General features: G+C 47.1%; 1 protein-coding gene across 4 annotated transcripts in view; it reads right to left on the reverse strand.

Moving 5' to 3' along the window:
• Positions 1–691: 691 nt before the first annotated feature.
• The window catches only part of LOC112557223 (neurogenic locus notch homolog protein 4-like), a 35,763-nt gene continuing 23,879 nt past the window's right edge, over positions 692–12,575 (reverse strand). Inside the window, exons 2-6 of one of the 4 annotated variants that reach the window (XR_003097920.1) lie at positions 9,467–9,640; positions 9,141–9,270; positions 8,022–8,162; positions 927–2,657; positions 692–879 (exon numbers count right to left, since the gene is read on the reverse strand). Coding sequence is in view for 3 of the 4 variants with exons in the window: in XM_025226957.1 (XP_025082742.1) it covers positions 2,119–2,657; positions 8,022–8,162; positions 9,141–9,270; positions 9,467–9,628 (972 nt within the window). In the remaining variant the exon portion in view is untranslated. Of the gene's footprint in view, positions 2,658–8,021; positions 8,163–9,140; positions 9,271–9,466; positions 9,824–11,604; positions 11,831–12,575 lie in introns of those variants that run through there. The other 3 variants (XM_025226957.1, XM_025226955.1, XM_025226956.1) reach the window with 3 other exon arrangements.

The raw sequence follows: 12,575 nt of genomic DNA on the forward strand, positions 1-12,575 counted from the left end.
ACTGAATGTTACCTGACACTGAGTGACGTGTTAGACTGTTACCTGACACTGAATGTTACGTGTTAGACTGTTACCTGACACTGAATGTTACCTGACACTGAGTGACGTGTTAGACTGTTACCTGACACTGAATGTTACGTGACACTGAATGTTACGTGACACTGAGTGACGTGTTAGACTGTTACCTGACACTGAATGTTACGTGACACTGAATGTTACCTGACACTGAGTGACGTGTTAGACTGTTACCTGACACTGAATGTTACGTGACACTGAGTGACGTGTTAGACTGTTACCTGACACTGAATGTTACGTGACACTGAATGTTACGTGACACTGAGTGACGTGTTAGACTGTTACCTGACACTGAATGTTACCTGACACTGAGTGACGTGTTAGACTGTTACCTGACACTGAATGTTACGTGACACTGAGTGACGTGTTAGACTGTTACCTGACACTGAATGTTATGTGACACTGAGTGACGTGTTAGACTGTTACCTGACACTGAATGTTACCTGACACTGAGTGACGTGTTAGTCTGTTACCTGACACTGAATGTTACCTGACACTGAGTGACGTGTTAGACTGTTACCTGACACTGAATGTTACGTGTTAGACTGTTACCTGACACTGAATGTTACCTGACACTGAGTGACGTGTTAGACTGTTACCTGACACTGAATGTTACGTGACACTGAATGTTACGTGACACTGAGTGACGTGTTAGACTGTTACCTGACACTGAATATTATGTGACACTGAGTGACGTGTTAGACTGTTACCTGACACTGAATGTTACGTGACACTGAGTGACGTGTTAGACTGTTACCTGACACTGAATGTTACGTGACACTGAGTGACGTGTTAGACTGTTACCTGACACTGAATATTATGTGACACTGAGTGACGTGTTAGACTGCTACCTGACACTGAATTTCTCAGTGGCATGTGACCTACTGATGCCACATGTGTTGTGTAACCAGCAACGTTTACTGTCACACAGCTACCTAGCTACCTGTGCCACTTTGCACCTGGACTGGGATAAGGTGGTGACAGGACGATGTGACCGTTGTCTTTCCTGCTGGCAGTTTGAGCAGCAGTGTGTCAACATGACCGCTCAGACAAAACAAGTCAAGTTCTACTAACCCAACTTTCATCTCTTCGTGTTTTTTAAAAGGAGAAATAAATAAATAATAATAATAATAATCAGGGGACGCAGGAGATTTGTGAAATGTTCCAGGGCACGACAGGAACATGACATTTGACACCACGCCACACCACGCCACACCACGCCACACCACCACGAAGATTGGAGTATAAGGAGGGGAAGTACTTCTCACTGACGAGTGTGATAAACACCTTAAGAAACATTGATTACTTGACTACTTAGTGATCTCTGTTGCAGATGCCTAGTGATCATCGTGTCCATGCAGTTGGAGAACGAACGTGAGGTGTCATCACCTGGAAGTGAAAAGCCAGAGAAGAGCGACTGTTGTCAACCAGTCAACAAAGACCGCCGCCCACAAACAGCCTGCAGAAGGTCTGAGGACAGAGGCGCTCAGGTGAGATTTCTGTACAAACCTTGAAGTGTTTACAGTGTGACGAGCACGTGACAGTGTACTGAACGGAAATAAAGAGAAGACACGTGACCGTGGAGGGTGAGCTCGCGGACAGGTCAGAAGCTTTGCTTACTTTGTCTGAGGACTGTCCTCCATTTCACCTGTGCTCGCGAGTTTCAAGAGGTGCGTGTATGTACAGGGTTCACACTAACTCTGAAAATGTGAATTTAAAACTGTCCATCACTCAATCTGCTATCTCCATCTTGTGACGTAACACTGCCTTTGCACGGTGACGTCGTAGGTCACTTCCCATCGTGTTCTCGCACACGTCACTGTGTCATGTGACAAACTTCACTTTGTGAGCTGTGAGCTGTGAGCAGCTGTGCACGTCACATTGCGGAGTCGTTTGTTGTGTCATCAGCTGACATCAGCTGTCATTAGTGACACGACACAAATCTTCATCACCTTGACACGTCACCGGGCGCATAGACACAGCCAGAAACACCGTTGGCATAGTTACACTTACAGACACCGTGCATCTTGAGGGGGGGGGGCGTCACTGACCAGTGGTCACGCAGTCAAAGTTGGTGTCGTCTGCTACAGGCGGACATTTTCGTATCCTCCTCCGAGAACAAGCCGGGTAGTCCTGCCGGATGTGGGTGGCCTCGTCATAAGGCACCGTCACCTCCACTCGCGGTATGCTGTCTGCACTCACGGGCCTCTTCATGGCTGGAGGCGATTTCAGTCCGCCAGGAAGCGCTGGAGTCGAGACGCAGCGGGCAATAACCGCGAAAGGACTTCCGGCACTGGCGACGTTCAGCGTGTTGCTGTCGTGGTTGCCTGGCAACATTTTGCGAATTTTCTTTCGCAGCGAGTGTGAGCGCTTGTGTGGCGGCTTGGCCATCTGCTGGCCGGCGAAGAGGTCTGGCAGGCTGCTGGAGCGCTCCAGGCCCGCGGTGAAGCGAGACTTGAGACAGAAGCGCTTGGTGTTGGAGAACTTGGCGATGGCGTCCGCACAGTCCTTGCGCCCACAGTACCTCGCCCACTCCTGGGCACACAGCTTGCGCCCGTGGTCCCGCAGCTTGGGGTCGGCACCTGCAACACCACATCACACTCTTAGCTTCTCTCACACTCCGGGGCATGGTCGCTGTTTGGTTTATTTAACCCCCTTGCTACCAATATTAGGGAGGTGGCTCGGATATGACACTCAGACCCTTCGCTGGACCTCATGGTGTGTCGGAAACGATGCCTCCATTGCGTACCTGACCTCCTTGCATTTGTCCACAGTTTCCAGGGGAAACCTTTTGATGACTGTGTTAAAAATGAACCTTTGCAAGGACTGGATTGGAACCCTTGAAATGACTGGGTTGGAAAGGAAGCAATGACCGAAATAACTTGCCTGACAAACAGTCATTTGTTTCGTGATAAGCGCCATTAGTCTTCGTCATGGAACTCACCTCCCTCTCTCTCCTCCCCCCACTGCTCGATCGTTCTTTCATTCAGCCCTGCTTTCCAACATCTGGTCGCTTACACATACAATACATATATATTACATACATCCATCGTATTTCCTCCACAATCAACATTCATCCATACACACACTTACCACGCACCCACACACACACACACAGACACACCACCCACACACAACCATACACACTAACCATCCACCAACACACCCCCATACACACACCACTCATACAAACGCTTGCTATTCACTCACTCACCCAAAACCAGCTTCTCACTCAAATACGCGTCTGTCCCCCTTGCCGATCCCTTTCCCCACACTAGCCTATCGTCGTGCGCACACGCGTGTAGCACTTAGTGTGTGTAGGTGTAAGTGTGTGTATATGTGTCAGTGTGTAGGTGTCAGTGTGTATAGGTGTCAGTGTGTAGGTGTCAGTGTGTGTATACGTGTCAGTGTGTAGGTGTCAGTGTGTTTATACGTGTCAGTGTGTAGGTGTCAGTGTGTGTAGGTGTCAGTGTGTAGGTGTAAATGTGTGTAGGTGTCAGTGTGTAGGTGTCAGTGTGTTTATACGTGTCAGTGTGTATACGTGTCAGTGTGTAGGTGTCAGTGTGTAGGTGTCAGTGTGTGTAGGTGTCAGTGTGTGAGATGGTACAATGTACATGTATGTGTATGTGTGTTGGGGTAGATGGGTGGCTGTAGGCTGCTGTATCGCTGGGTGCACTGTGCTCTCTGTCTCTCTCTGTCTCTCTCTCTCTGTCTCTCTCTCTGTCTTGCTGTTTGTAAGAAGCTGCTGCTCCTGTCCACGATGCGCTGCTGTGGCAGGGAATGGATTAGATGTCCCATACAAAGCTAATTAAGGAAGAGCTTATTAAGATATTGATCAAAGTGCTTCTCTCAGTTTCGGTTTTTGCTGGCCAGCCACACAGACCTGCGGGTCAGAAGGTGCAGTCACGACAGCCCCTGACTCACAGTCGTCAATACAGTGGATTAAAGCGATCCAGGCTAGAAAAAGCAGATAATTAGAAGCTAGTCAAGCCGATGGATTACAGAAACTGCTCCCGCAATGATGGGGGAAGTAATTGCGAGCTGATGAAAGGAAGACGCGGAAAAGAAGAATACGAAAGAAAACGGCTGGAATGAAAAACGCGCCCCGAATGTCTCCCCCTCCTGTCTGTAGGCTGCGGACCTTATTCAGTTTGTGTCACTTGCATCTTCTGTGTTCATACGTCCATCAAAAATCCCTCGACAATCCTATTATTCCCCCAGACGCTAAGATTGTTGTAATGTCCACGGGTCTAGGGACTCATTCGTCCATTCCTTCCCCTTGACTGGTGCCGGATGCTGTGGGGAGCACGCGGACAGACGCGGCAGCTGACCAAGGTATGTCATGGTGCAATGAACAGGACAACCAGTCCAGTCTTTGATGCTAGTAAGCAAGTTCCTTTTGTGGGCGCCACGTTGTTGACCTCGCTCCAAGGCACCTCGGACAACAGGTTCTGACAAGAGTGTCGTGCATGGTCACATGACCAAGCTAGACCAGCTTGCACCGCTTGACTGGTGTGTCGTACGGATGTCAGATCGCACCTCGCAAGAAAAACAAATGTCATCGGTTTTGAGCCCACGAGATCCGGAGCAATCCTCCTCCGACACTTGTTCGCGAGCAGCAAGGTCCACGTGTCACGTCCGTGGGGCAGAGTGGACGGCGGACTTGTACAGTTAGTTCTCAGGTCAAGTCTTGCAGATCGTCTTAGTCCCGACTATAACATCCATGTCGTCTGCAAAGTGCAGGCTGCAAGTCGCCCTTCCATCGATGAAAAGGTTCGTGTGATGGTCGTGGAAGGTGTCACGCACGATGATCTCCAAAAAAGTGTTGAAGAGCGCAGGTGAGATCAGGTCGTCGATGGACGCCTGCTGTCGTGTGAGAGAAAGCTCGAGACTTACAGTAAGTTCCACTGACACCTACACACATCTAGAACGAGGTAACTGCTTGAAAATACTTCCGATGTCACTATCAGCATTAGACATATAGCACAGCATGCGAGCTCTCTTGTTGATGGAGGTTTGAAAGCTGAAACTTGAACGCCTGCTGTGTCTCGGGTTCATCAGCTTCACGTCGTGCAAAGTGGACGTCGACGACTTTTGCCAAATAAATAAGTAAAAAAGTCTCTAAACAACAAACATTCGGCAAGAATACTTGTAGAAAACTAGTCGTCTACATTCAGCCACAGGCTGATCCACACAAGTAACTTACAGCAGCACCGCCATCTGTCGCCGGGTGGTCACGCGACACTTATTTATCGTTAGGTTGTCGGGGTGAAGGGTCAGCAGACGGGCCAGCGCGCAGTGTAGTGGCAAAGGGGGGTAACAAAGCATCTTTCAGATGAATTGGGAGTTGAAAGGTCAGACTAGAAAACGATAGGAAAGTGTGGCTTTTAACTGATTAAGTAGAGAACGATCCAGACAGCGCAGCCGGCGGTGGTCTGTCTCAAGGGGACGTCACTCGCTGACGGAGTTATCTTCTTGCTGCACTTGTGGAACTTGTGCTCTTGTGACATTGTGTTCCGGGGAGGACAGTCGGGGGGCTGTGCACCCGAAAAGCTCTGGCAAATGGTTTCTGAACTAAAGGAAACTGTAAACACAAAGTCTTGTAAACAATGTAACTGTCGACTAACGGACATTGACTAGAGTGGTGCGACGGACCAATGATGGGCTTAGACAGCAGTGGACACTGTCTACAGGTGTGACTGGAGTTTGTACTACACAGCTGTGACGTCATCAGATAGATTGTACTGTCAGTGTTGTATACATTGTGTAATGTCATCACTGTATATATATATATTGTCATTGTTGTGTACAATGCAAAATGTCATCAATGTATATATCTTGTACTGTCAGTGTTGTATACATTGTGTAATGTCATCACTGTATATATATATATATACTGTCATTGTTATATACATTATAATGTCATCGCTGTATATACTGTACTGTCAGTATTGTATACATTGTGTAATGTCATCACTGTATACACTGTACTGTCATCGCTGTATATATTGTACTGTCAGTGTTGTATACACTGTACTGTCATCGCTGTATATACTGTACTGTCAGTGTTGTATACAGTGTATAATGTCATCGCTGTATATACTGTACTGTCATCGCTGTGTATATATATTGTCATTGTTATACACAGTGTATAATGTCATCGCTGTATATACTGTACTGTCAGTGTTGTATACACTGTACTGTCATCGCTGTATATATATATATATATTGTCAGTGTTATATACAGTGTATAATGTCATCGCTGTGTACACCGTACTGTCATCGCTGTATACACTGTACTGTCAGTGTTGTATACAGTGTATAATGTCATCGCTGTATATACTGTACTGTCAGTGTTGTATACACTGTACTGTCATCGCTGTATATATATATATTGTCATTGTTATATACAGTGTATAATGTCATCGCTGTATACACTGTACTGTCATCGCTGTATACACTGTACCGTCAGTGTTGTATACAGTGTATAATGTCATCGCTGTATATACTGTACTGTCATCGCTGTGTATATATTGTCATTGTTATACACAGTGTATAATGTCATCGCTGTATATACTGTACTGTCAGTGTTGTATACACTGTACTGTCATCGCTGTGTATATATATTGTCATTGTTATACACAGTGTATAATGTCATCGCTGTATACACTGTACCGTCAGTGTTGTATACAGTGTATAATGTCATCGCTGTATACACTGTACTGTCATCGCTGTATACACTGTACCGTCAGTGTTGTATACAGTGTATAATGTCATCGCTGTATACACTGTACCGTCAGTGTTGTATACAGTGTATAATGTCATCGCTGTATACACTGTACCGTCAGTGTTGTATACAGTGTATAATGTCATCCCTGCATATACTGTACTGTCATTGTTATACACATTGTATTGTCATCGCTGTATATACTGTACTGTCATCGCTGTATATACTGTACTGTCATTATTGTTTACAATGTACTACGTCATCACTATATAAACTGTACTGTCATTATTGTTTACAATGTACTACGTCATCACTATATAAACTGTACTGTCATTATTGTTTACAATGTACTACGTCATCACTATATAAACTGTACTGTCATTATTGTTTACAATGTACTACGTCATCACTATATAAACTGTACTGTCATTATTGTTTACAATGTACTACGTCATCGCTGTATACTTTGCAGGCAGTGAGCCGTTACAAAGCTGCTGGCACTAAGATGTGAAAGGCGGGTCTGGATGCAGGCTGACAAACTGCTCCCCCACATCTGACAGTTGCATCCTCCGGACACACCAGGCATTGGTGTCGGCGCACTGCCTGGATACACGTGTGTGTGTGTGTGACGTATATCCGCCTGGTGTGTGTGTGATATTTATAGTGTGTGTGACGTATCTCACGTGACCTATGTATGCGGCGTACTATCCACCCTGTATGTGACCTGTGTCCGTGACCTTTACATAAATTCTTCTAAAGAAACGACAGAACAGGTCACGTGAACCGTTCGTAGTGATGATGTAGAATAAATAAATATTTACGATTAAAGTGTCACAAAGCGTCTGCTCCTGCTACAAGTAGTGGTGCACGTGTACAACCATTCAGACACACATGCGTACACATGCACACACACACACACACACAGACATATACCCACACTTGTTGATGTATTATGAAACTGGCGCTCAGGTCTTGGAGTTCAATCCTCGCTTTTCTTTTTCTTTTCTTCTTCTTCTTCCGGATAATGAGTAATAAACAGGACAAAGGCGAGGTTGCCGCAGTGAGTTAGGGTTGATGTGAAATACTGTTTGCTTCTAATGTGTCGCTGGAAAGTTGCAGACCCGTTTGTGTCGACTGTCGTGCTATGTAAAGTATGCCCCTCCCACAAACAGGTGCAAACAGGTGCAAACAGGTGCCAGTGACGTTGAGGCAGTCGTACCTGCGTACAGCAGCAGGCGAGCGCAGTCCGTGCGGCCCTGGATGGCGGCCTTCATGAGGGCGGTGAAGCCCAGCTTGTTGGGCTGGTCAATGCGGATTCCCTTGAAGTCCTGTAGCAGCACCCTCACCACGTCAGAGTGGCCTGCAACACGTGACCACTGCAGCCAATCAGCTGACAGCTTTGTGGACACTCAGTCTGTAAAATACTAACGAGCCCTTCACTGTGTCACATTGTTTGCAATTTTCAATAACCGCGGATCTCTTTGTCTCCTGGTCAACTTCTGGACACAGCAGCATCCATGTTGACAGGTCTACAAGTCAAAACTAGTTTGATTAGTTATGTTGACATGATATGTAGAAAAACATCAAAGTTTTTTATTTTTTCCAACACTAAAATTCCAAACTTTCAACTTCCCTTTGCTGGCTTTCTCAATTTCTTGTTTTGCTGTGACTTGCTCAGTTCACAAGCGTGTCACTGTCTGTTGACATGTGATGTGACACACCTGTGATAGTTGGTGATGGTCTTTGTGTATGTAGGTCTCAACATGTTCATGCCAGCTGGAGTTTCATAACAATAGTAATTTAACAGCTACAAAGGTTTTTGATCCCTTTTAAACAGTGCACACCCCGTTTTACAAACATCAATAAAATTAAGTTGTTTCTACTTATCTCCTGACAGAAAACATAGATTATTTGTGCAGTTAATAAATAAACTAAATGTTGAATGCAATCACAGTAGCAAAAAGCTAGAGGCTCCTAGAATAGTTTGTGGGCGCCATCTTGGGTCGTAGCTATGGCAACTATTGCACCACAGGAAAAACAATACTTTCCGCAGTTTCAATCAAGGATCAAAAGTAGAATAAAAACAGCAGTGATGTCAGGTAAACACTCCATTTACAGTACAGCCGTGTCTTACCTGGACAACAGGCCGGGCGTGCTTTTCTTGGGTGATGATGACAGTGGACAGGTGACATGGCGGACGTGTGTATAGTTGTGTGTATAGGTGTGAGTGTGGGCGTGACCATGTGTCTGGTCTGGTCACACACTGACAAAATGTGGGAAGTGTTGTCAAACTGCGGGAACTTTCACAAGTTCTACACATTCTGAACTCAATACTCACCCGCTTGGGCGGCGAAGATTAAAGGTGTGTTTCCTTCTTTGTCAGGCAGGTTGACATCTACCTCCTGAACATCACTGAGAAGATCCACGGCAGGTGCGAGACCAGACGAGCACAAGTGACTGAGGCCAGTCTGTCGAATGACAAAAGCAGTGATAGTAGTTACACAAGATCAGGGATGAACTCGGGCTACTCCTTGTAAATTGAGAGAAACATTGTGGCCATGCTCGCTACACCTACAAGAATCATTCAAGAACACAAAAGAAGCAAAAGGAAAGTATGCGGGGTCAGTGGGCTTCAAAGACACGTGAGGGAGGATCGGTTCTCACCCGTCCCGAGCGGTCTCTCTCGTTCATCTCCTCCTCCGTGGGGTTTTCCTCCAAGATGGCGGCGATGGCATCCAGGTCGGCCTCCAGACACGCCTCCAGGAAGGTGAGGTCCTCGTAGCAGTAGGTGTTCACCAGCCCGCTCTCATCCTCGTCGCTCTCCATGGCGCCGCCCACCTGCACAGGTGTGAGAAATAGAAACAAGGATTTCAAGTTGTCCACAGGTGCGTGGAGAAAAGCCAGTGATACTGTAGTATCCTTGAAAAGAGGCAAAGGTGTGTTTCAGCATACTTCAAAAGTCAGCATAGTCAACTGTCTGAAGTAGCAATAGTTCAAAGGTGGCGTAGTGTGGCGTGTGTGTGTGTGTGAGATAGGTGGTGTGTGTGTGAGATAGGTGGTGTGTGTGTGGTGGTGTGTGTGTGGTGGTGTGTGGTTGGTTGGTGATGGGTAGTGTATAGTGGGTTGTGTGGTGTTTGTGGTGGGTAGTGTATGGTCGGTAGTGGGTGTGATAGTGTAAAGTGTGGTGTGTGTGGTGTGTGGGGTGTGTAAAGTGTGGTGTTTGTGGTGTGGTGTTTGTGGTAGGTCGTGGGTAGTGTATAGCGGGTGGTGTGTGTAGTGTGGTGTTTGTGGTGGGTGGTGTGTGCTTCTGGCGGGTCAGTGGTGAAGTAGTTTTTCAGACAGGTTGATGCCAGACACCATGGCACCAGGCGGCGAGAGTGCCTACTAGTGGACTACAGCAGGGCAGGGCATGTGGGGCACATTTGTGATGTGAGATGCTCTTCAGTGAGACACTGGCTGTTTGTCACTAAGACACTCGTCTTCAGTCTCTGCGCGAGACTTATACTTGTATAAGGTTTATTACAGGCGACTTAGCTGTCACTTGTTTTCTTTTGTTGTTGTTGTTGTTGTTGTTGTTGTTGCTGCTGCTGCTGCTGCTGCTGCTGCTGCTGCTGTTGGTCTCCAGTTGTCAATGCTGACAGCAACGCTCTGATCACATTGTCTACCCCTCTCCACACCACACTACACCTTGCTGCTTTGCTCTATAAGTACCAAACCTTTTACAGACATTCCCTGAAAGCAAGGCTTCACATCTGTTAACATTGGTGTGACCTCTGACCTTGAAGATGGATTCGAGCTTTGGACGCACGTGCGGAAAGCTGTTCGCGATTTCGACCACTGTGACCGGCACTGTGGCAGCCGCTGCTACACCCACCCTCCACACCAAGATGCTGAAGATAAAACAAAAGAGAACCCTGTTATCGAAAACGAGGGAAGGGGGAAATCAATGCTGTTACTGCAAATCATTTCTCGTTTTCCCGCAAGAGAAAAAAAAAAACCCTTTCAGCATTGATGAGCCTCCACCTTGTGCCAAACGCGATCCATTCTGAATTCTGAAGAATGACAGCAAAAGAAAATAAAAGCCTCGGATACTTGGTTGGACGGGAGCCTTAAATATTTCACACACACACACAATATGAGAGGATCTGTTGATGAACGCCAGAGAGAAATTCGCGAACAATCAAGGATGGGAGAGCGCATCATACATGTAACTATAGATCTACTCAACCATGCAACTATCGATCTACTCATCGATTTAACTATCGATCTACTCTAAGACCACGTGACCCTGACTATGGTACAAGTGACCAATGGCCGCCTCGTGGGTCACACCATCACCCCCCAGCCTCCACGACTCTTGGGATGCACACACGTGCGGGTTGAAGAAAGAAAAACAACTTTTCATTCCCGCGTTTGTTTCCCTTGGCGGCCTCCTTGCAAAGGGCGGGTAACTCCGCATCTCGGGCTGCAGGCTGCAGAGCCACCCTGTGACTGATGGCAACTGTCGTTTGCGAGTAGAATAAACACCCAGCCACTCCCACACTGCTACCCGGTGCTGTGTGTCTGCCTCCGGTAAGCCTAGGTCCTCGTGTCCAGCAGCGCCTTATCGTCCTCGTCATGCGGAGTACAGCAGTGATTACTGTGATTACATGCTGTAGGTGTGTGGAGTACAGCCAGTGATTACCTATGGTCACATGCTGTAGGTGTACCGTGTACAGCCCATGTCTATGTTTGTATTTTACATCACACATTCCAATGCCAGTTTCTACTCGGAGTAAAGCAAGAGATAAATAAAGACTCACTCCCCTCCTCAGATTCTCCTCCTCTCAGCCTCCTCTCTAGTTTCTCCTCTCAGTCTCGTCGTGTTTCTGTATCTTGGCAGCAGACTATCACATTCAAGGCACGTCTGTGAGAAAAGGCTTTGGTGTGACTGGCGCATAAAAAAGACATCTTGCTGATTTGTGCAAACAGCTTTATCACAATTTTACAGCAAATCGTGTTTGCCAAAATCAGTTTTTGTCAAATAATCTCAAGGGAAATCACTCTAAAGTGCGCGATTCGCGATTTCGGAAAACATCACATATTTCAGATTTCTTGTAGTATAAGCAGTGTGTGTGACAGAGAGAGAGACAGAGACACACAGAGAGAGAGAGACAGAGACACACACAGAGAGACAGAGAGAGAATCGTGTGAAAATGTCGACTTTCAAGTGTTACATGTCTGTAAGCTCCACCAGAGTGACATGTGAGGAGACTGTCATGTCACTCGTCATCGACTCTACCTGCTCCAACCCTCGCCCCTTGGCACTCTCTCGGTTGTGAGAGCAGTTTTAACTGCACGTAGCCATAGCCACGAGGCTGAGAAAATGGAAGGAAATGACGTCACAACACTGCTGACGGTGCCAAGGACGACAACTTATTTGAGAAGTTCATGGGACGACAACTCTGTACGTATCGCTGGAATGGAATAGAGAACTGCTCGAGCAGCTCTTCTGATGCGGAGAAGATAAAAACACCCGACAGCCAGGACTGCTCCCTGCTCCACGCAGACCTGCACAACAAGGTACACGGACTTTTCGCCGACGGACGTTTCGCCGCCGGACGTTTCGGAGCCGGACGTTTTGCCGACCGGACGTTTCGCCACCGGACGTTTCGGAGTCGGACGTTTTGCCGACCGGCGTTTCGCCGCCGGACGTTTCGGCGCGGGGCACTTCATTTCGGCATTTCACGCGGGACCTTTAGCCGAAGTCAAGTGTGGGACGCCCCTTAGCTCA

Source organism: Pomacea canaliculata, linkage group LG2 (genome assembly GCF_003073045.1).
Source record: "Pomacea canaliculata isolate SZHN2017 linkage group LG2, ASM307304v1, whole genome shotgun sequence".
Classification (NCBI taxonomy): Eukaryota; Metazoa; Mollusca; class Gastropoda; order Architaenioglossa; family Ampullariidae; genus Pomacea; species Pomacea canaliculata.